Consider the following 25,644-nt stretch of genomic DNA (forward strand, 5'->3'; position numbering starts at 1 on the left):
CTGTGTTATGGGTTCAAGAAGATGTTACATGATGAACGTTTGAATTGCAACCAACCTCAATAATGGGACTCTATAAAATAATCAGAATAGACAAAAAAAAAAAGTGCTGTGGTAGTTCAAGAAAGGGATAGTTATTGTGGTTTGAGGTCGTCAGAGTAGATAAGACAGGAGAAACTTTTGTGGGTCTGGAGGATTGACAGAGGATCCAGAAAACTAGGAAGATGGAGAAGGGCAGAGTGGTCACAGCAGGTTGAGAACAGCCTGTGCGAAGGCGTGGAGGCAGGAATGTGCAAGGACACTCTGGAGATAGCACGTAAATTTAATTCAGCCTATGGAAGGCAAGGTTGAAAGGGTAGGCAGGTCTAGAAAGCTGAAAGTTGGATGTTAAATGCTGGGCTAAGTAGTTTGGACTACAGCCCAAGAGTCCACAGAAAACCACTCGAAGAGATGTTTGCAAAAAGTTATTTTAAGAAATAGTGGTCTTAAGGGACTACATATTTTATATAGTGAACAAAGAATTGGCTTTGGGATTACTAAATGTGGGTTGGCTGGAGTCTGTGGGTTGGTTGGAGCCCCAGGCTCTCCATCAGGGCAGTGCATAACTGCGAAGATTCCTTAACCTCCACGCATTTCACTTTCCTCATCGGCAAAGTGGGGGCAGCAGTAATACATATATCTCACAGCCAAGGGCAATGGGATGATGCCTGCTAAGTGCATATCCAAGAAGAGGAGTTCCCCAGGAGCCTCTGAGAGCCATGGAGTCACAGAGCAAGAGACTGAGGGTGCGGGTACCAGTCAGAGGCTGGTGAGCAAAGAGGGAGCATGAGTTAGGCTGGCAGAAATGGAATTCCAGAGGAAGGCAGATGAGGGGGAGTGGTTCCAAAGAAACAACGACCTCAGCCTCAGTGGGATGGACAGGTTGGGTGGGGCAGAGACGACAGAGGTTTCAGGAGTGGTTATGACGGCAGCACCGACAAACACAGGGGAATCCAGCAACTGGGGCCGTTTTCACAGAGGAGACAGAATTGGGTTTTGACAGGCTGAGAAGACAGCGTGACCGAGTGCATCAACAGAAAGGGTCAACAGTAAGGGGAGCGGGTGGGAATGCAGCACAGGCTGGGTACAGAGGACTGAGACACAAAGAGTGTCCCGCCTTTCTGAGGGAGATATGGTACAGTGATTAAGAGCACACGCTCCAGACTCAGACCATGAGTCTGAATGCCAGCTCCACTATCACTAGCTGTGTCAACTTGGTTAAAGTGACCTGACTTCTCTGAACCTATGTTTTCTCACCTGTAAAGCGGCATTGAGAGGATTAAATGAGTCAATGCATACAAAACACCTAGAACAGCACCTGCCGCACAAGACGTGACCCATCCTATCAACTGCCACCACGACCACTGCCATCTTATCATCACTATCATCATCATAATAGAGACTGTGGTTAGAGCATGCCTATTGTTTCCAAAGCACTGAGCATGGTATTAGGATCAAGTTGATCAGGGTTAGCCCTGCAGCTCTGCCAAGTACTTGCTATGTAACATGGACAAGTTACTCGACCTCTCTGAGCTGTGGTTTTCCTATTTATAAAAATATGGCTCACAATTCCTGCTTGGTACTATTCTGAAAATGTATAAAAGACCACATATGTAAAGCACTTAACTCCGTGCCTGACCCACATGAGCACTCAATAAACTAAGCTTATTATTATTGAAGCTAAAAGCAGAATACTCAATCTTGATCATCTCCACAACCAAGGCTGACCAGAGTAGAATCCCAGTGAAATAAAGGAGGAACAACTGGAAAAAAAGGGAAAACTTCACAGGACCTAAAAGCGGAGGCTCATTAGACAAGGTCTTGCAGGGCGGGTCAGAGGATGAGGCTTGAGAACACAGCAGAAATCAGATGGCCTCTTGTTGCCAAGAAGGCTCTGGCCATAGAGTCATAACGGCCAAGTCACCTTAGGGGAGAGAAGCTGGAGTCTGTAGGCAGGAACAAGGAAAGTGGGAGAGACTTAGGTTGTTTCCAAGAGAAGAGATCATTCCTCCGCTAAATCCTGAAGGAGAAGAGAACGGCAGGATGAGGACACATATGGAGACGTCAGGATGGGAAGAAAGGAGGGTCGCCCCCGAGACTGGCCAAAGGGCACAGGGACGGGCCACAGGGTATTCAGAAGCACACAGGGACGCAAAGACATCCCCCACCAGTCAGGGGCTTCTTGGCATCACGGCCAATGTCTGTCTATCTTGGTCACATGAATGCACTTCTGTCCCGGTGGACAGTCTCCATCTTTTCAACAACGTTAGTGGCCAGGTTGAACGCCACAAGCATGTACAAGGAGGCAGAAAGGAGAGGAGACTGGCAGAGCCGCAGAGGTGAGCGAGTCTTCCGTATGTAGGACAGTGAGCTCGGCCTCTTCCCCAACCTGAAGTTCACAAAGGCAAAGTGATATCTGTGTTTTGTGTATACACTCAAGTAAAACCTTTTCAATGGAATGTCAGCTTGACACACTTCATGAATATAACATCCCCCTTAAAGTCATATTTTTCACATAAATACTGAGCTTGGGATGTGGTGAGAACTAATAAAAATGCCGCAGACTTTGAGTTCATACATGTGTAGAGCAAAAAAAAACTTGTTTTGGTCAGGGCATGAACACAGATCACCAAATTTCAATTTTTCTAACTGAGGTCACACAATAATGTAACATCTCCTTTCACCATAACTTTATAAAGGAAAAAATTTAATATTAAAAAAAGAGGCCCAATATTACCTAAAAAATAATTTAAAAATTAAATCAATTTAGATTTACTAAATACCTGTTATTATTATTTTTTTTTTCTTTTCATTTTTGAATGTCAAATGAAAGCCGTCTCACAGACTGGAAATGGTCTGCGGATCCAGTTTGAACCAACATGCTCAGGTTCATGACATGGAAGGAAAAAGCTTCTGTAGGTCAAGAGGCTGAGAGATGGTATAATGAAGGAATTGTGTACTAGTTCAGAGTCTTCAAGGACTAATCCACAGTGGGACACCACACCAGGCAACTGTGGCTATAAGATGCAGTATAACATGGCTGTTTATTGCTGGTAGTTGGGGAACACACACAGTTCTGTGGGCCAGACAGAGCAGCAGAGAAGGCGGCCGTGTAAGTGACCTAGTGGACTGTCAGGAGAGAGGGTGGAGGCTGCTCCCGAGGAAGCACTCAGGTGGGTGATCGCCCCCAGGGTCCAGGGTGTGGGAGGCTAAGGAAGCCAGAGGAAACTGCTGAGGAAATGAGGTGAGAGGGTTGAAGTGGGTGGGAGTCAGCGTAGGGGTGAAACCAGATTCAGTAGTTCTGAGGGTGCAGGGGAATGGACAGGTAAGAAACCTGAAAGGTGCAGGACCCATAGAATTTGCCCCTTTCGTGTCTGTCTTGTTGGCTCACCCTGAGAGCCCACGCTGGGCATGAACTGACCTTCCGCACACCTGTCCATCTCTTCCGAGTCCTGGAGCCAGGCTGCCACCTTGCTCTGGCCGGTCGTGCAGGTTGCAGGGAGGCTGCTGCTACAGGGCAGAGGGGACTGCCATGGAAAGCTGTTTGGCTGCACCTACAGTGAACAGAAAAATGTGTAGGGTTAGGCAGGAATAGTACATGTAAATGACTAAAAAGAACACTAGCCTCCTCAAAGTGACATTAAAAAAAGTGGGGGGGAAGGACAAGCTCAAAATATGGAAGAAGCCTCTTGGTTAAATGTGGTACAAGCTCAGGGGAGTCAAATTTCATAGGTGACCACAACACTTGTTAAGCTGCCATCTCCGCTGTACAATGAAGTGGACAATGTTTATGAATCTTATACTTGCAAGGACCTGCCAACTCAAATTTTCAATGGTTTTTGATTACTCACTAAGTTATGGTTGATAGTGTCCTTCTTGCAGTCCTCAACTCACGACTGAAGGCCTTTACTTTTTGAAAGCTCTCTGTACCCTTATGACTAACTCATGGTGTTATCAGCCACTTGTGATTCTTAAATACATTATGCACCAGCAAGCATCCTTTCCATCAAAATATTGAAAACCGCATATTCAGTATGGCATTGCATATTGAAAACTGTAACATATAAAATGGCAGTCTTGGGAATTCCCTGGCACTTCAGTGGTGAGGACTCAGCACTTTCACTGATGGGGGCCTGGGTTCAATCCCTGGTCAGTAAAGTAAGATTCTACAAGGCACACAGCATGGCAAAAAAAAAAAAAAAAAAAGCCAGCCTTGGCAAGTTATTATTATCTATAGCTGACAGACTTTCTGTTAAAGAGATTTTATGTGAAATAAAGTTGTATGAAGTATGTAGATACTAAAGTGAGTGTAAGAAACACTCCAAGAAAAAAGCAGAAACGTATTCCCCTAAACCTGAAACAACTTTAAAGCTCCGTATCTAACTTTAATATTCAATTACAACTGATTGTGTCTCTTGTAAATCATTATGAAGTGAAGGATGTGCATGCTTAGCAAACCCAGACTTATTTATTACCCACACAGGGCCACAAAGCAATTAACATTCTGAAACCTCATCATTTGATGCCTAGAATGCAAGCAAAGTGATAAAAAGCTCTTTTCACTCTTTATTGCACTTTGATAAATGTAATGGAAATCTTTCACCAAGTTAGATCTTAGCGGTATGTTGTTTGTAATGAGAGCAATACATCTATGAAAACCAGAGCTGAAGCCCTTTCTTATTCCAAGGCAAACAATGGGGAGGATTTGGTTTCAGTTCTCCAGTCTCAGATGTCACCCAAGTGATTTAATACATAACACAAGAGATGAAAATAATACATCTTTTATCAACACTGTGCCAAAGACACAGGCAGAAGCTGGAAGAAACAAATGATTAAATATGTATGTATTTTTAATATCCATCTAGAATACATTTCTTGTTTAATTTGGACTAACTCTGGGATTCATTCCATTTTGTGATGAGAACACAGGAGGCCCAGAGAATCTTGGGGACTATCTTGAACATCCTGTGTGTGTTACTCAGTAAGTGACCTGTTCCCTAATAACATTCATTAGTCCCCTAGAGAAGGAAATGGCAACCTACTCCAGTATTCTTGCCTGAAAAATCCCACAGACAGAGGAGACTGGCAGAGTCCATGGGGTCACAAAAGAGTTGGACATGACTTAGTGACTAAACAACAATTGGTTCATTTTCTTATATTTCAGAAGCAGTTAGTATTAGGGTTAATCTAACACCCTGTTTCTAGGAGAGAGATATTCCAGAATGAAATACGTTTGAGAGCCTTGTGAAATACTGGGTTAGCCAAAAAGTTCTTTTGCGTGTTTCTGTAGGATGTTATGGAAAAACCTGGATGAACTTTTGGGTCAACCGAATATAATTAACAGGATTTAACAAAAATTACTTCAGTGATTTCCATCAAAACAGCAATAGCTAAATACAGCTGTATTTAGTTTAATCTGATTTGATGAGTCTTCCAGTCACCCCATAAGGTTTTTCAATGCTTTGTAAGAAAACTTGGATATATGTTAGTCCATATATCCCTACATAGGAAAACAGAGAAAAGCAGAACCTTCACTGAAACACACTTGAACTCAGTTCCCTGTGGCAGCCAGTTGTTCACAGATGTCTCTATTCTCAATATCAGGTGCCAAGTAAGAAACTGGAAGACTCCTGGGTAGTGCAATGTGGCTATGGTTCAGAAAACCTAATTATTGCAGCAAAGGCAAAAACAGCTCTCTCCCTGTTCCATTGACTTAGCCTTGGTTTTTAACAGGTTAACACCTCTAGTTTTTCAACAACACAGAAAAAAACAGCCCAAAGAATAGCTTCAGTCTCCCTTAATCTGGTACAATGGAAAAGACACCAATTTTGGAAACAAAGATGAAGACTCAGATGAAGCTGAGATGAAGACTCAGCTGATAATGTCTTCTGGAAAAATGCTTAACTGTCTCTGAGCTTTGGCTATATTCAAGATTAGTGATGGATGAATGTCCAACGCTTAACACAGTGCCTAGTCTCAAACATGCCACTACTTATGTTACTATCGCAATCTCTTGCCCACTTGCCTTATCATGGGGAAATTCACTGGTCTCTTTCATGGTCATGTATGTATTACAGCTCAAGGCAAAAAAGCAAGTTTCATTCTGAAAACACTATTACCACCCAGGAAGACATTGATTTCTAGGTGTTGATTAACCAAACGTTCACTCTACTCTCTAATATGCTTATAAAGCCATGTAAAATTAAGATATAGTCCATTCATAGGAAAAGTAACTGTTAATTCTCTTGGTGATCCACATTTCCATCTAATCTACTCTATACTTGTAATTAACTTTGATGCTAAATGTCACTATTGTTTTCTGAGAGTTAATTTACAAAGCCAACCTTTTCTTCCTGGTTTGTCAAATGAGACTCAGTAAATATGTCTGCATAATCTTCCAAGCAATTTCTGGGTTGACTTTTATATAATGAAGTCATACCTTTCCATCCACAACTGAAACATTAGCAGCTGGTGAGGATTCAGCTGTGGAGGTTGAAGGAAATATGTGAAAACTAGCATCTCGTGGGGATCTCACAATTTCATTCTGCCGATACAACCGATGATGGCGCAGTTTGGAGACCCATGCATCAAACCAGTCCTGGGATTTCACCTACAACAATTAAAAAAGAGGAATAGGTAATGGTGAAGCCAATATCCTGTCTAACCACTAGTCTATGCAAATGACTTCCCAGATATTGGCAGAGAAACCATTTTAAGGTGTCTTTACCTTCAAATGATAGATGTGTTCTTCGGTATCAAGGTCTATTCTCCGAGCTTTCTTTTTAATTGACATGACAGAGAGTCCCACATCGATGCTTCCATGGACCTTCCCTTTCTGGATCTGAAATCAAAAGATTGGTTAAAAGGCTGAAAGGATATGTGATCTGATGTGTTTCTGTACTGAAGTGAGCTTAATGTAAACTTAATTTATCTACAGGAGATGGAAGATCACACCTCCTGAACAGAGAAGAAATGGCTAAGGTTCTGAAGTTAAGGTCCTTAATCTGAGGACAGCTGAAGTTGCAGTGACTTCATGCCAATTTCAATTAGTAAGACTATTCATCTCATCTTGTTTCGGCATAACTATAATGTCAATTCTTTGTAACTCTAGATTACACAGTTTACATCCTAAGAGAGACTTTTTCTGGTTCCTAAAATAACTATGGTCCATCTTTGCCCTACAACCCCAAACATACCCAAGTAATCAGCTAGCAGACAGCTGCAGGGTAGAAATGGGCAGTCGGGACTGAGTACACAGAGCAGGCAGCTCATCTTCTGGCTGCCCTCATCTGATCAAGGACACACAGCTGACTCACGAAGGAGCTAGGGTCAGAACTGAAATCTGAGTCCTCTGCTATTTCTCCCACACACAATGATAAGAAGGAGAGTGCTTTCCAGTTTTGCATGCAAACAGTAACTTTTGATATTAAAGAAAGGTAATTTGGAATAATTTTAGAGCTGGGATGCTCAAGATAAAGGAATATATGAAACAGAAATGAAGTCCATAGATAAGTCTTAAAAAAAAATCAGTAAGAACACAGGCTGAATTTCAGAAAAAGCACATAAAGCATAGTTTATTGAGAAATGCAGGGAAAAAATTCTACTTGAGTTTTCTAAGACAGAAAGGGTGATTTTTGTTAGTTGGTGACTTTTAGGTTTAAGCTTCTGTTTTTAACAGCATACATTACAATAGTTAAATTTTCATGCAGCAGTTTGAGATTTTATGCTAGCTTGAGCATAAGCATAAAACACACCTTCCATGCAACATGGAAGTCTGGTAGGTTGTTAAGTCTTACAGGCACAGAAATACACAGAACTGGTAACTGTGGCACAACACTTGTATACTATGGTGTTGACTCACTTCAAGCAGAATTCGAAACCAATCCTTTTGTCTACTTACATCAAGTGGTGCCTTTGAATACTTTAACATTCCATTATCCAGGACAAAAAAACGCTGCAAGAACCAAACAGTCCCCAGTTACTATCAGTATTTTGAATTACATAAAACATTCACAAGTGTGGGTCTAATATTGCTTGGTACTTAGTAATCAACATGTTTGACCATTTCCATGTATTTGAATTTAGTGCACCTGGCCACAGCCAGTCACATGAAATGGTAAGGAAATCTGAGCTCGTGTTCCATACCATTTACCTAGTAGGGTTCTTTTACACATAATCCAATGGGGATGAAATCTTTCACCACAGTTTTCTTTTCTTTTCTTTTTGGCTGTACCGCACAGCTTCTGGGATCTCAGTTCCCTGACCAGGGATTAAACCTGGGCCGAATTCTAACCAGTAGACCACATGGATGCCCCCCATCACCAGTTTTTCTTAATGGGGGAGTGGGGGTAGCAGCCTTATCAATATGCTTGCATCTCCATTTAGAAAAATATTTCCATTTCACTATTAGTAAAACAGATTAAAAATTATTTCTGAACTCTATTAAGGGGGAATAAATAGATATATTTGGAGTGGTTTTTGTCTCTTCCAAGATACTCCTGGTCCAGTCCAAATAAATCTAGCTATTTTTGATCCACAAACCTCAGGAGCTCTTTTGGTTGATTTCCCTTCCATGGACAATTGACAGGAGAACAAACAGCTCCCATGACTCAGTCAAATAATGGGTCCAGGGTCCTCTACTCTCCACAGATGCAGGTAAATTACTGTGGCTGGTAAATTACTCGGCTGGGAAGTTTTTATGTGACTTAGGAACTCTAGGCTGCTGAGGTGACAGGCAGCCGGGCCTGGGGACACCCTATACAGAACTCACAGAAGGCCACTGTAACCCTTTCTTACAGTTCTAGGGGGCAGCAAGTAAGCACTGGAGGAAAGAACCTTTACAGCTGAAAAATACTTGAGTTTTTGATTGCCTATGACTCGGGCAATCAAATGGACTGATGCTTGAATAAATACAGTATCACAGACCAGAAGCAAAGGAGATGAAGGGAGGACCTACTACTGCTCATGTAGCAAAACGTTCTAAGGGATGATCCAGAAAGAGCTGCAGCTGAACCACAGCCAATTTTGCTGAAACATGGATTGAGAGTGCTAAAGTCAGCAATTCAGATAAATGTGTTTTTTTGACCTCTTTCTTCTATTTTTCCATTTCTATCTATCAAAGAATTCTAGCAGAGATAACCTATAGGATGGTCATGGGGAGGAGATAAGCAAGGCCATTGATTTGAGGAATTGAAAAGTGGGAAGGTCAGAATGAAAGGCAAAGGTGCTTCCAGGAAGGTGTAAGGCAAGTTGACCAAAATCCAAGAGAGATCAAGGGTGAAGAGAGATTCCTGGTACGGGTATAATATTATGGGTTCAAGGAGACTGTCAAGGTTTCTGACAAGTGAGAGAGAAGAAGACTGACTGGCTTTCATTCCATCCTCAGAGATAGCGAGTTGAGGCAATATTTCCCATCTGTTAATTTTTAAGTCCTTCCCTTAATTTGCAAAAAATACATTTCCTCAAGGATGTTATAATCCATAACCTCCATTTTTGAGCCAATGGGCAGCCACCACCACTCCATTTGCACCCCCAAATCCATCTGCCTTGAGATGAAATCCATCAGCAGATGTGGCAAGTAATGAACCTGTTCTTCCAGTGATTCTAGATAGATCCTGGTGGTCTATCCAAAGGCTTATATTGAAAACAGAGGACAGCTTGCTTCTCCTAAGTGTCCAGAATTCTTGCTACTCAGGTCATTGCAACAATACAGTTCAAAATATTTTCTTCATAATTAAAACTGGAAGATGGAAAAATTATGTGGAGTTGGGGAGAGAGAAATACACCAGATATACTAAAGGACAGTAGACAAATTTCCAAGAAAGCAATTTTCCATCTTTAGTTTGCACTGGCAAACAATAATTCTAGGAATTTACTCCAAGAACCTAAATGGAAATTCATGTATAAGAATCTTCATCACAACATCATACAGTAAAAATTCAGACACATGTATACACAGCAATAGGAAACTGGTTCAGTAGTGGTGGGATATATAGTATAAATCCATCCAATGAAATACATGCATGCATTTAAAAGCAGCTCGGGTTTAGAAGAATGTTTAATAAGAACATATTTATCCTAATTGAAGTTTATAAAGCAGAGTACACAACAATATGTGTAAACTGGATTTTAAATATCATATAAAATATTTTTTCTCTGCTTACAGACATTACAGAACGAATAGATATGACAGGTTGCAGCCTGTATGGTTAAAATAAGGCTGTATAACCACTTACTGACACCAAGGAAGACCCTCTCTAATTAAGAAGATGATCTGAAGATGAATGTGATGAAAATGGTACCTTGTGCCAGCCTTTTAAAGGCCATTTTCTCTTCTTTAGCATAAAACCCTCATGTTTGTCTGGTCTCTGGACATTGGTTTGGCCTATTTTCAGTCCTTCTATAATTTCCCAGCTGTCAGCTTCCTAAGAGAAAAGAAGAAAAACAAATCACATATTTCTCAGTGTTTGATGACATACTTAGAAGCAAATTCCAAGGTAGAAGTTGCTTTTGAAATAACACTCAACCCATTAGAGGCAGGAACATCACTCTGGCGCGTTCTCTAACATCACACACAGCTATGCACTTATAACCGAAGTGAGAACGCGCTCCTGGGTACACCTGGAGGAATGCAGGCCATCAGAAAAGAGCTGGACAGCGGTGAAGTCTGGGGTAGAATGGTTTTGATTGCCTGTATTCACAAGATTTAAAATGCACTTTTCCAGGCAGTTCATCTCTGCGGACAGAGGCACATTAAAGTTTTAAAATAAGATCATTTTGATGAAACATGTTCAATTAGTGTGTGGGCCTGACTTTCTGTAGAAATAAAAAGGCTGTGGTAGCCTAAGTAGCTCACAATCTGTTAGGCTGAAGAGCAGCACTGTGGGCATCTGTTTCCCCTTGGTGAGGCTGCTGACATTTCTAAGTGAGCATAAAATGCCCCACTTGCCAAATACCCACCAAGAAGTCCATGCTTTCGAAGACACACGTTGTGAGAAAAACACACCGCTGGGAGCCCATGGAAAGAACACCCGACTGCACGGCCAAGAATCTGAGCTTCTAGAGTCCACATCATCACCCTCCTCTGCTAGTTCAGTTCAGTCGCTCAGTTGTGTCTAACTCTTTGTGGCCCCATGGACCACAGCACGCCAGGCCTCCCTGTCCATCACCAACTCCTGGAGTTTACCCAAACCCATATCCATTGTGTTGGTGATGCCATCCAACCATCTCATCCTCTGTCAGCCCCTTCTCCTCCTGCCCTCAATCCTTCCCAGCATCAGGGTCTTTTCAAATGAGTCAGCTCTTCACATCAGGTGGCCAAAGTATTGGAGTTTCAGCTTCAACATCAGTCCTTCCAATGAACACCCAGGACTGATCTCCTCTAGGATGGACTAGTTGGATCTCCTTGCAGTCCAAGGGACTCTAAAGGGTCTTCTCCAACACCACAGTTCAAAAGCATCAATTCTTCTGCACTCAGCTTTCTTTATAGTCCAACTCTCACATCCATACATGACCACTGGAAAAATTTCCTGTTAAAAACAGACTAAATCATGGTTTCCTCTTCCATAAGATACGTTTTGTTCATCTATGTTGTTTTTAAAAAAAGCTTTTAAAATGAATTGTCAATATTTAAAAATCAGAGGATTTCAGACTTTAAAAATCCAAATTTCTAGTGTTGTGGAAGCGTAAGATGCTGGGAGGGATTGGGGGCAGGAGGAGAAGGGGACGACAGAGGATGAGATGGCTGGATGGCATCACCGACTCGATGGACATGAGTTTGAGAAAACTCCGGGAGTTGGTGATAGACAGGGAGGCCTGGCGTGCTGCGATTCATGGGGTCGCAAAGAGTCGGATACGACTGAGCGACTGAACTGAACTGAACTGAAGATCTGGCAATATTGGTCCTGCCCTGGGGGATGGCAGCCCTTCTTCAGTCTGCCACAGTCCCCCTTGGGTCTGCTTCCATGTTGGATAGCTGCTCTGTAGCAACGTCTTGGGTTTTAAAATCCCCGGACCAGGTAATTTCCAAGGGCCCAGGCAGCTCTATAGTAACCGCTGACCTGGTAAACACTCGTGTTTTAGATCTCAGGCTTGGGGCTCACTCAAGCAGAAGCAGAGGCAGGAACAATGAGGTCACATCACGTGCACAACTGCTGCACTCCTGCTCATGGAGCAGGGAAGCAAAATCTCCCACCACAACCTGCTTGGCCACCTCAGCTCTTGAAAGCTGGATGCAGCTTCATGGATCAGGGCAGGCCTCTCTGCAGAATGAACTGACCCAATCTGACTCAGGAAGCTGACTTCTGAGGGGTGTTCTATCAGCAACCTTCTTTAGACTATGGCACAGAGGCTTCAGCGGGAATGGCAAGGGGTTCTATCTTGGGGCAGATGGACTTGCCAGCCCCGGGTCTGGGTGGTGGCTGTCCAGAGTCTGCTGCAGGACTGTGAGGCTCTGACAGAACCCAGGGGCCAAGGGGCCATAGTCAGCTACTGACATCAGCCACGGAGATGGGAGGGGAGAGGGCTGCATATTTGCCATCCATGCCTCTTTCTTCTGTCTTCTTTCATCTCAGAAGCTGCCTGCCTTCGGCTGTGCGTACTTAGTTGCTAAGTCATGTCTGACTCTTTGAGACCCCGTGGACTGCAGCCTGCCAGGCTCCTCTGTCCTATGGGATTCTCCAGGCAAGAAAACTGGAGTGGGTTGCCATGCTCTCCTCCAGGGTATCTTCCCACCCCAGGGATCAAATCTAGGTCTCTCACATTGCAGGCAGATTCTCTGCCATCTGAGCCACCAGGGAAGCCCACTTGTTCTATGGCTGAGTCAAATCTATGTGTAAGTTCAAATATGTGTAAATGGACTGGGATTTTCACAGAAAATTGTTTCCAGGAGATGTGGCTGAACATTGCTTCATGCTAACATCATTAAGGCTAGGAGATACTCCTGGCTTCTGAAGCCAGCATCATGCTTCCTCCTGCCTGAAGCCCAAGCCCACAACCACCACCACCCCTGAGAACTGATCCAAGATCATTGCCATTTCTCCATCTTCTCGGTCATCTCTGAGGGTGCCTGGTGAATGAGCTATTCATACATCCCTCACGGAAATGCAGCTGCCAGTGCTTATCTGGTGACATTAAGAACCTTTAAAGGAGCTGTAAACTTCCTTGTACACGAGAAAACAACCTACAAAGTGATTCTCTACTTAAGTACTGTCAGAAACTGTGATTGATCTGGTCAGAACCATTAATTAGATATGGTAATTTTTTCAAAAATATTTCTTTCTAAATAAATCCACTTCCTACCTAAAAAAAAAAAAAAAAAACACTTCTGATGAGACAATTTCAGGCTCTGTACCCTATTTTTAGGACAGTAAAAGGCACTGTCCTCAGGAGTACAAAGCAGAGTGCCTTGGTATATTCATTTTTTAATACTGAACTGTAATTCAATCCAGGTGAGCACTGTTTATAAACAGTGAGAGAATAATAGAAGAAAATAGCAGGTTCTTGTACAAAGTCCAGTTATCTTTGGCTTTTCATTTCCATCAGTGAAGCAGATAAAAATGATTGATTTTTATTCCATAAAACTAATAGATTTCTTTTAGAAAGCCTTAATGTAATCAAGAAAGTAAAAGAAAAACTCTCTACATATGTGTACCTATATTCATGAGCACTCTCTGGTCCTAGAGAGATATCAGCTGTATTTAATGATATTTCTATTTTTAGTAGCCCCATCGATGGATAGCATCTCCAAAAGAAGAGCATTTTTATTTTTGGCTAGATCTTATCTTATTTGAAGGCTAGTGTTCATCTTTGATTTATTCTCTCCATGTGTGACGAACACTCTGCCTTACTTATGAAAATGGAAATCTTTAATAATAAGTACAAATGCTATTTGAATTTTTTCTTAATTAAATTCAGAATGTAGTAATAGCTTGTCCCTATGGAACTATGACTACTGATCTCTGTCACAGCAGTTTTTTTATTCTTTGGGAATTTAACTACAGAGGGAAAAAAGGGGCGGGGCTGTGTGGATAAGACAGAAAAAGCAAAAAGTTTAAAATGTATTTTGTAAATATACATGCAGCAGTTCTGAACAGGTAACTGCACTCACTCTGATTCAGCATTACTACATCCAGCAAAAGGAATTAGGAAGAATCCTAATACAGTTCTTAAAGTTAAGTAAACTGTCAAACAGACAAAAAAGCAGAGGATAATGCCAGAGCAAACAACTCTATTTCAATTATAAATACTGATGATAATGGTACAAATAAGGTGTGTAAGAAATGAAATATCCTATCTTAGGACTTCGTACAATTCATCTCTATACTTAGTAGACCAGGTCTGTCTTGAGAAAGCTAAAATTGTTTTCTGAAAACTGAATAACTTTTCTTAATTTCAATTAATATCAATTTTCTTCTTAAAGTCACCAACATTCATAGGTTTACACATATTAGAAACAGAGTTAAAAACCCTAACATAATCAGTACTTGCAACAGATATACAAACATTTTTGTTATTACAAAAGTTTTAAAAACACCTTTGATCTAATAACAATACCCCCAAACAGAAATGAACCTGATAACAGCCCTAAGCTGTTCATTTGGAAAAAAAAGACATTTCCTTTCTCAAGAGTATATTCTATAGGCGCGTATGTGTAGGTGGTGGATATGTGAAATGCTTTAGGAGGTGAAAGTATCAAACAAAGCATTTGAACAAATCATGAGACAAGACTATGTGTACTTTAAACAGTGTTCTTCCACCACCAACCAGTACCCAGGGAGTCCATCTTCTCTCAAAGTGGCTGAGGGATGGTGAGATACTATGGTGTCTGGATTGAACGGGACTCTGATTTCATGGGGTCCCAAGAGAGCTGTTATGTATTTGTACAGAAACACAACAAGAATATGAGTCACACAGCAAGATCTAAGAAGGCAGATGCATGGAGAAGAAAGGACAAGTGGATGTTGCCGGGGTCCTACCCAGATCCCAAAGTGGGTGCTCAATCAGTGTGAGCCACCTTCTCCATCACCCCTACATGGGGTTATTTTCTGTCCTTTAGCTGTGTCTTAAGAGAGAACTGAGGTTTCAAAGAGATTTCTGGTCATATTTACCAAGTAGACATTCTCTGTTTGCCATTCAAATAGAAATAAGATTGTTTTTCATTTCTAAGTTGTTTTGTTTGTTTTTTTTTACAGTTTAATAACTCCCTTATTTTAATTTGGCAACCTGCTCCTATCTGACAGAATAAACTCTATGGCTTGTAACACCTTCAAAGTATAAAGAGGTACTATATTCTATAATACAATAGTGTAGTAGAGCATTCTTTTCACAAAGGATTCTGTTCAATGTAGGAAAAGCAACATTGATGAATCAGTTATCCATACTTAGTTAACCTTTTGGGGAAATAAAGTGCCATTTTTGTCTTTGGATTCAAAATCTCCATGCATTCTATTTTTTGAGTTTCTCAGTAGGGGAGCCGGAAAATCTCAGGGAATTGAGCAGGGGATGGGAATAAGTAGGATGGTGTCTCTTCGACTCTTCTTGGTGATTTTTGCACAGGCACAAGTTAATTTAGATGTTCCCGTAGTCTGAGGAAAAGGAAGCCCAGGGAGAGGGAACACTGGCTTCCACGATTCAGAAAAGGTCTGCACCAGTAGTCTCTGTGGCCCCCTCGGAGCTCGCTGCTAGGAAGCCCAGCTGTAAGAAGGGGCCTGAACTCAGAACACAGAGCAGCCCCCCTGGGCAGGGACTCTTACCCTGCAGCTGGGGCAGAGCTTACCCGAGTCTAAGTCTGAGTCCCTGACCTGCGACTCAGCAGCTTTTTTCACTCTGGGCAAGTTACTAACTCTTGGTTCCTGTATTTGTAAAATGTAATAAATACCTACTCTATTTGGAACTGCTCATAGGGATTACAGTAAATGGAATCATCTTAATACAATACCTGGTACCCAGTGCATGGTACCTGCTGTTGCTGTTGTTGTTACTTCGGGGCCCAGTGATTTTTTTTTTTAATTACCTTGATATAGAAATATTAGCTCATCTCTCCAAGAGAGAAGGATGATAATTTCTCTTGCCTTTCCCTTAGAACAAAGAGAAAGTGAAAAGAAATGAAAGTGTCACTCAGTTGTGTCCGACTCTTTGCAAACCCATGGACTGTAGACCACCAGGTTCCTCTGCCCATGGAATTCTCCAGGCAAGAATACTGAATTGGAGTATTTCAAGTTTAATAGTGGACTGGCATATTTCAATTCATTTCCTCCTCCAGGGGATCTTCCGCACCCAGGGATCGAACCCGAGTCTCCTGCATTGCAGGCAGATTCTTTACTTTCTTACCCACTGGGGAAACCCAAAACAAAGAGAATTCTGGCCATCTGTATGTAACCCTGCAAATCTCATCAGCAAATACACGTTCATCTCTTCCCTTCTTAGGGCAAGATAACCTACATACTGGGCGGGTGGAAAGAAGAGAAAGAGCAGTTCTCTACAATGGGCATCACAACCAGTTTAGGGGAGTCAGGTGAAAGAGGTGTCGTTCAACTGGCCCGGGGCCATGCCTCCTGACCTTGGAGAGTGGCACCGGCTCTGGCTCCAGCAGCTGCCGACTTAGAGAGGGTTCGGTGCTCGTGGAAGAAGTCCTCTCCAGTATGTGGATGCTCTGAAAATGCACAGAAATACAGCTGAGGGTTAGAAAATCCATTCCTCATGTGGGTGGACAGAAAGGTGAGATCACACACATCACAGTGAGAGCAGCGAGCTAGGTCAACGATGACAAGCTCCAGAGGGGACCAAAGGCAGCAACGACTGTAAGAAAAGTGTCAGGACAGGATTCTGTCTCCTTCCCTTATGGATTTGATGGTGCATTTCTGCTACAATACTGATTTTAGTCTTAGAGAGTCAGAGAGCACATAAATTAAAAAAAAAACAACCATGGAATAAGTCCCAACATTTTCATAACTTTATGAGAATGGTGGTACACCTACTACCTTAGATGGCTAGCCTTATATAGAAATATTTGCTCATCTTTTGAATGGCAGGAAACAGAGGAAGGTCTACATCAAAAATCCCAGAGCCATAATACTGTTCAGTGCCTAGAGTTTCTTATAATCCTTATAAGATAATTATATAATGGTATAATTATTATAGTTACAATAATATGATAATTCTTAAATGCAGAGAAGAAAATGATTCAACAAGCAGTAGATGTCTTTTACAAAGATTATAAAGAGCATTCACAGACCAGTAACATGACATTCCAGTAGGAAAGTAGGCAAAGTATATGAGCAGAATAGGCAACTTGTGCATAATATTTAAAAAGATGTTCAACTTCAACCACAGAGGTATTTAAAGAAATGAAAACCAAAATAATAATGATTTTTTTTTAACCCATTACATTCAAGAATAGATCAGGGTTGGGGGAAAAGGAGTATATATTTGGTATACTTTTTAAAGAGGAATTTTGCAATTTTATTAAAAAGTCTTTGGAGAAGAAAGTACTGCCTAGTTGACCCAGCAATCTCATACCTAAGTCTTTACTCTAAGGAAGTAATCAGACCAGTATGGAAAGATATAGGAACAGATATACTTACTAAAGCATTATCTTATTATAGTAAAACAAAATCTAATATATATGAGAATGGTACAGATTTTTAAGGAAGTATTAATACCATGCAATGATTAAAAATGGTAACATGAACTCTGGTTTATTGATATGGAAAAAATAGTCATGGTGTTTGGTTAACTAAATAATAAGGCTATAAAGAATATGTAGAATATGATGATGCTAAGCTTACAATCAAAATATGTTCCAGAATGTTACAGTCGCTGTACAGAGGTGGTGGAATTACAGATGATTTTTAATTTTTTTCTTAATTTTTTAGTGCAAAAATATATATTATATTTGGAAGAAATTAAGCACTTTATACAAAGGAATAAATCTGAAAGACATTAAAGAAATAATCCAATGGCGTTAATATTCAGATACAGGCTGAAAATGTAACATTTTTACTCTAGTTGTAACATTTCATTGTTTCAATACACAAAGTTGGATTTTATTTACCTATTAAGGTCTCTATTTTTCCTATCTCATTGGAAAATTGTCAGATTAATGTTTGCTTCTTCATAAAGCACGTTACACTTTGACCTGAGCCAAATTATTCTAATTTCTATTCAGACTTTTGATTATTTCTGTAATCTTGAAAATAAGTAGTCTGACTAAATTTTTAAAATCACATCATTGCTTTTTTAAGTCACTTATTAGAAAGAGAATAACTGAGGTGGAAGGTTTATTTTTCCAATTTGTGAGGAAGCAGAAGAAATAAGAACAGATATCTGGTGACCAAACACAGAGGGGCAGAGGTTAGCAAGAATTTCTAATCTGACAGCCAATGTGTCCAAGGACAATTTAAGCATTAAACGGGACTCTGCTCTTTCCATTCCTAGGTTCACTTCAATTAGCAGGGAAAAATGATAAATGGGACTGGGTATCCACATCTGTGCCTGTGCCTTTTGTGGGAGCCAGAAGCAAAGGCAGACTATGAAGAGAAAAACAGGCGGTGTGTGTTCAGATCTTTCAATGGGAAGAAACGACCTGGGACTTGCATTATTGCTCATGTTGGTATTCTGGATGGGATCCTATTTAAAACATATCAGCACAATATGAAATTTAGATTTATTCTGAGATCATGTATGTAACAGGAACTAAATGAGAATTATTGCTGGGGTTGAAGCAAAAATTGTATTACCCTCGAGGATGCCCTCGCAGCCTCTCATTTGTTTGTGTGTGTTTAAAAATAATAAAAGTAGTATGTGCTCATTACAAAATATTCAAATACAGAATAGAAATATATAAAAGAAGGCAGAGTTCCCACCCCACTGTTAACTCACCCTCCTCATCCCTTTAGCTTCTGTAGCAGTGGTTCTCAAAAGGTTGTCCATGAAGCTTAGAGGCTCCCACGGCCCTTTCAGGGCATATGCAAGTTGAAAACTTTTTATAACCATACCAAAATGTTATTTATTTTTTTACTCTCATTCTCTCACTAATGTATAGTGAAGTTTTTCAGAGGTTATATAATATAAGGACACCTCTCCATTTTCATACATGCAGATGTCTGGGCAATCAAACACACATACATTGCCTTTGGGTCCCCATTGCCTACCCCCCATAACACATACACACAGTAAGAAATGCAAAACTTGGAAAGAAACTTGACCTTCACAGCGATGTAGGCAAGAAATAAAGGACTAACTCAGGAACTTAGCCATGTGAAAGAAACTAAATCACCTAATATTCAAATCAAGCCACAGATACAGAAATCAATTTAGGATATTTAAAGTATGAAAAAAATGAGTTTTGTCTCTATAGAGACCTGGGGATACTTAGTGTAGTTGGGATTCTGTGGGTCAGAAAGGTTAGTGACAAAACAAACCAGGACAGAATTTGTAAAATACCTACTGCAGTACCTGTCACAGAGAACACAATATTAGTTGTTTTCTCCACTCAATTTTACAAAAGTTTGCATTAGGGAAGAAAAGTAAGAGGTTCACTCATTTCAAACTTTTTATAATAAAGAGTTGGACACGACTTAGCGGCTGAACGACACACTCCAACTTAGTGGATAATCCAAACCCCAAATTTTGTTGATTTTCCAAGGTACAGAGAATCATAAAAATGTTTATTAAGATAATTCTTAAATCATTCTATTTAACAATTCTTCATAGGGCCCTGGGGACCCCTTATTCTGGAGGGGCCAGACAATCTCTCCGAGGGCCACAGAGTGTCCTGCTTATCAAGGGACATCTGGGTACACACCTTATCAAAATAATCACAGATGCTCTTAAGTTCTTTTTTGGAAAGACTGTTTAAAGTCACGCTTTAAATTTCAGTCTTCTTCAACTATCACTAACTCAGTATATTTTACTGGAAAAGGCATGATTTATAAAATTACCAACTGATATCTATTACTATAAATGTAACTAGCCCCCAAAATAAGCTATTTCATTTACCTTTCATAATGATAATAAAGAAGCCAAAAGCTCTTAAACAAATTTCTGCAGTATATTGTATATTTGTATATTATTTGAACCTATCATCTATCTTATAATAAAAAATTAATCGACTACCTTAAGAATTGGCTTCAAACTCGTGGTTTTTAAATAAAAGTCAAAAATATATCCCTGAAGTTACACAAAGACACACAATCACTCACTATTTTAATGAGATACCTAAGTACGTCAATGCTATGTTCTTAATATGGGCAGATATGAAGAAGACAGTTTTCAAATCTGTCATACTCAGTCTTGGACTCAAGTTCAACTGTATCCTACATGAAAGTAGGAACAAACTTATCTTCATCTTGGTATCCCACCCCCTTGACCTCTAGCACAAGGCCCTGCATACTGGAGCCAGGCAATCTCTAGAATTTTTTAGATCTCTTTTATTAAGTTGTAGAGAATGGTCTCTCAGCAGTCATTAACACAAGATCAGGTATAAAACTCCCTTCTAGTTTCATTTTGGAATTATAAAAATCACAGATCCAATAAGAAAGAACTTTTGAAAACATTTTAAAATAAGGACTTAACTTTTAAAACGAAAACATCTGGTGAGTTAACATCTGGTGAATTAAGCTCTTGCTTATTAGATTTAAAGCTGTGACAGGTCAATGGAGAACACAAAAAAATGTATTAATAATGTGGCAACATCTTCAGTAACAAAAATTAAATCTTCACGTTTCCTTTAAGATCATACTTGGTTTTCTTCACAAGCTGCCTATTTTCATATTCTTTCACGGTGACTTGGAAACACATCCACCTACCCCCAAGGTGTTATACATATTATATAAGAAGGTTAAATAAAGGATTACATATATCTGTTCATTATTCTTTTAAAATCAAGTCTGCTTTCAAATACTAAAACTACAACTTAATTTCCAGGTTTTTTTTAAGACTTTTTTTCTAGAGTAGTCTTAGCTCCACAACAAAACTGAGAGGAAGGTATAGAGATCTCCATGTACCCTTGCCCCAAGCATGCATAGCCCTCCCCCATTATCAATCCCTCTGAACAGTGTGTTGCCATTTGTGACAAATGATGAACTTAGGTTCATTCCAGGTCAGTGTTTTAAGGAACTTAGAATATACGAGAAGGTGAAAGTACTCACCCATCCTTTGTTCTCCCAGCTCAGAGAAAACTGAGGCAGACTTAGCTTAAAACCAGGAGTTGAGCGCATATTTCACTGCCGCTCTTTCATTTGGTAAAAGTTAGTCCCCTGGGTAATACCCACTAACCTTAATACCTCCTGGGCAGCAAGCAGAAATCTGTTGACGTGACTACAGTCTGGTTTACGTGGTATCAAAGATGTGGGTAAACAGACATACAAAGAGACATTTAATAACAGCTGAATGGTTTAGTCGCAACTCCTGCAGAGAGAAAGACGACTCTCAAAATGAAAGTCCACAGAACTGCTGAATGGGTCTCTTGGCTTGTCTGGCCTGTTGTGTAATTTCATTTTAGAGATGTAAAAGAGCTGCTGGAAAAATGGTAGGTTGTGGCTACCAATTTCTGTATAGACTCACTTTCCATACAAATTTAAAACAGTATTAAAGAGACCATTGCTCTCTGAATGTTAACTCTGTTGAAACTGCTCATCCAATGAGTTTTATCTAAGTTATAATATTTTTCTGTTCATGAATTATATAAACTATTTTCAAAGAAAAATATCCAAAATGATTTATAAACTTCAAAAGTATTTCCTTATTGAAGCTTCTGACGATTAGGCTTGTCTCTCTTCTAGTTCTTCTAATTTTGACATAGCAACACTATTCCAGTGATACTAGTAACCTTTATAGTGTTGATGATGATGACAGTAGTGATGGTTCATATTCAGTGCTTTCTATATCCCTGTCTCTTACACGGATTATTTCATTCCATCTTCATCAAAAGCCTTTAAATAATGGTTATTCAATTTATTTTATGGCTGATTGAACAGAGAGAGGCTCAGTGAGGTTAATGACACAGAGTAAGTATTAGAGTTGGAATGGAAATCAAGATTCTCCTCTGGACTCCAAGCTTTTAAATACTGACCTCTACTAAAGTCAAAGCTACTATTAGATGTCAAGATTGCTGGGACAAAGTGGAAGGAATGACAGATTTTATTTTCTTGGGTTCCAAAATCACTGTGGATGGTGGCTATAGCCATGAAACCAAGACACATATTCCTTAGAAGGAAAGCTACGACAAACCTAGGCGACACATTAGAAAGCTGGGACAACAGGGCTTCCCTGGTGGTCCAGGGGTTAAGAGCCCAGCTTGCACTGCAGGGGACAGCAGTTCCATCCATGATCCTGGAAGACCTTGTATGCCGTGGGGCGGCTAAGCCCATGTGCCACACTACTGAGCCCGAGCTCCGGGAGCTGCAAGCCCCAACTCCTGAGCCCACGTGCCATGACCACCAAAGCCTGCACACCCTGGAGCCTGTACCTCTCAATAAGAGAAGCCCCCACAGTGAGAAGCCCTTGCACCTCAACTACAGGGTGGCCCCGCTCACCACAACTAGAGAAGGCCAGCACGCAGCAACGAAGATCCAGCACGGCCAAAAACTTAAAAAAAACAAACAAACAAAAATAAATAATTGAAAAACAAAACAGAGACATCACTTGGCGGGCCAAGGTTCATACAGTCAAAGCTATGGTTTTTATAGCAGTCAGGTATGGATATGAGAGTTGGATCATAAAGAAGACTCAGCGCTGAATAAGTGATGCTTTCGAACTGTGGTGCTAGAGAAGACTCTTGAGAGTCCCTTGAACTGCAAGATCAAACCAGTCAATCCTAAAGGAAATTAACCTTGAATATTCATTGGAAGGACTGAATGTGAAGCTGAAGCTCCAATACTTAGGCCGCCTGATGTAAAGAACTGACTCACTGGAAAAGATCCCAATGCTGGGAAAGGTGGAAGGCAAAAGGAGAAGTGGGTAACAGAGAATGACGCAATTAGATAGCATCACCGACTCAATGGACGTGAATTTGAGCAAACTCAGGGAGATAGTGGAGGACAGAGGAGTCTGGCATGCAGTCCATGAGGTCGCAAAGAATCGGACATGACTCAGCAACTGAACAACAGCAACAATACAATATTAGATGACAAAAAACTATAGCAATTTCAAGCAGTGTTTAACCTTAAGACTAACTGAACACATCCACCACAACCTTCCATGGAAACAGAGGGGCAGAAATGAGTAAAACAAGTTTACAGCATTCTTAAATAGGGTGCAACTAACTGTGAGGTTTGCTTGCAAGTTTCCAGAACTAACAGCAAGTCAACTAGCTCTACTTCAGGAATGCAGTGTCTGATGAAGAGAAAAGAACGTAGTTTTGCAGTCACATAGACAACCACACAAACCCGCATGCTGCTATTTACCATGTAAATAAAGAGGCAAGTCATGAACCTCTCTCAGCCTCAGTGCTTTCTCCCTCCAAAACGGAGAGGTTAAAGTCTACCTTAGAAGACACTGCAAGTCACTGAGTTGGCACCCAGTGTATGGACAGTTCTACCATACACTGGCACACAGCAGGCACGCCATAAATGGTGGCCAACAGCTCAAATTACAAATGATGTAAGAAATAATGTTTAGGAATCTTGTGCACTCTTATTTCCACAGAAAGATGTGTCCAAATACTCTCCAGGTGTACGACACCTGGGTGCCCTTTGGAAGCAAACAAGCCGTACCTGACAAGGCCATTATGTTACCTGGTCAATCCAGCAACTGGAGTCAGCACCATCTCATGACCGGAGCACTGGAGCTTACTGAGAAAGCTGACAAAGTGAATGGAGACAGATGCCCTTGGATACTTGCCAGTGGGAAAGCAACAGCGGTGGATAGTGATGCACATTCCATATCTTGTGAATGCCTATAGCAAAAGAGGCTCATGGGCTTGCCTGCTGTCTTTTAATCATGTTCTTAAAGGGACTGTTTTTATTATTTTTGGAATAGCATAAAATACCAAAATCACCAAAGCCAGAAGGCCATGACTGAAGAAACAGTTAATTCTACTACTTTCTCTATAGTAATAATTATCTTGCTCTCACTGAAAGACGGCAGAATTACATTAAAAATAAATCTCCATATAAGCACCACTAAGATGAAATGAAAGTAGAAAACTCTAGACATAGTGGCTGGGAAAATTCCACACAGCACATATGGGAAACCCTGAGGGAAGAACCAACAGTCATCACATTCTTGACTCTGGCTGCATAGAAACACAAGCTTGTTAAGAGCCAACAGCTATGGCCCCACAGTGAAGTCGTCTGTTGTTGGAAACCCTGCATTGTATGAAATACAATCACGGCCCATTGAGTGGTCCATTTATAGCCAAGAAGAGTTCCGCAATCTTGACTATGAAGTGGTAAAAAGCGTGTGAATAAACAGTTCTTTCATTCCCATGGCTGCCTTTCAGGAACACTAGAACCAGAACTTACCTGTGGGCTTGCTCCCTGCCTGTACTCACAAACATGCAGCAAAACTACTGAAAACCCAGCAACTATGATCATACCTCATTACAGCACTTACAACTGAATGGCAAATAAAAGGGACAAATACGAAGCCATTTCAAGAGCAAAGGCTCCGGAACATGCAGAGTTAATAAGAGGCAGGAGAACAGTGCTGTATGACTAGAAAAGGACACAACGTCAAGTTAATTTGTACTTTTCTGTAAGGCTATTAAAATGACCCAGGACAGACAAAGGTTTTCCGTATGATAATTGCTCAAGATTCTGCTAACAATACAAGCAAAAAAAATCGTATAAACATTTTTACATGTATATTTAAGGCAGAGTTGGTTTGTTTTCATTACCCTTGTAAACTCGGAGCAGATAGATCTATGCTTTGCCTATATGTACTCATAAATATTTGCTGAAAGAATCAACAAATATTTTCTATAATAATATACAAGTGTCCAAGTTTCCACTTCCTGGAAAACATGCTTAAATTTCTATGAGATAAATATAGATAGTTAGAGGGCAAAGAGGGGCACAGGTTTTGCTCACAGCACCTCAAAAATAGTTTTAAAAACTTGCTTTAAGTGTCCCATCTTGTATACACTTCATATTCATTTAATTTTAAATCTTATGGAGTTAAGGCTTATAATTTTACAATTAAAATAGATGACATTTATACTGTATTTACTATATTCCATATACTATTTTAAACATATATATGTTTTATGTACATATGCACATTAACCCATAAAATATAACCTTTAAAAATAAACATTTTTGACTACAGAAGCAATACATGTCCATTGCATAAATTTGAGGGGAGGGGAAAAAAAGAAACTAAAACCATACACAACCAGCAATAAACTCTTCCACCATCCTGGTATATTTGCTTTCAGCTTTTTAAATGAACATACACTCTTGATTCTTAAAAACAAAATTGGAAATACACTATATTTTCAATTTAATACCTGGGTCTTTTTCATTTAACAATATGTAATTTTCTCAGAGCTTTAAACATTTTTAAAAGCATTTTTAACAGCTGTGCAATAGTCCACTGTATGGCTATGAGTCAGGTTATTAAATGAACTCCTTGTTGAATATTAGATTATTTTTAATTTTTTAATAC

The 25,644-nt window shown here is 40.3% G+C and overlaps 1 protein-coding gene across 10 annotated transcripts in view; it reads right to left on the minus strand.

The window, feature by feature from the left end:
- Positions 1-25,644, minus strand: part of OSBPL6 (oxysterol binding protein like 6) — a 202,918-nt gene that overhangs the window by 48,546 nt on the left and 128,728 nt on the right. For 9 of the 10 annotated variants that reach the window (XM_070475976.1, XM_070475975.1, XM_070475980.1 and 6 more), the window contains 6 exons: positions 16,595-16,687; positions 10,338-10,460; positions 7,937-7,990; positions 6,764-6,877; positions 6,476-6,646; positions 3,458-3,590 (listed from right to left, as the gene is read on the minus strand). In XM_070475976.1, coding sequence (XP_070332077.1) covers positions 3,458-3,590; positions 6,476-6,646; positions 6,764-6,877; positions 7,937-7,990; positions 10,338-10,460; positions 16,595-16,687 — 688 coding nt within the window. Of the gene's footprint in view, positions 1-3,457; positions 3,591-6,475; positions 6,647-6,763; positions 6,878-7,936; positions 7,991-10,337; positions 10,461-16,594; positions 16,688-21,185; positions 21,274-25,644 lie in introns of those variants that run through there. The other variant, XM_070475978.1, reaches the window with a different exon arrangement.

Source organism: Odocoileus virginianus, chromosome 13 (genome assembly GCF_023699985.2).
Source record: "Odocoileus virginianus isolate 20LAN1187 ecotype Illinois chromosome 13, Ovbor_1.2, whole genome shotgun sequence".
NCBI classification, from domain to species: Eukaryota; Metazoa; Chordata; class Mammalia; order Artiodactyla; family Cervidae; genus Odocoileus; species Odocoileus virginianus.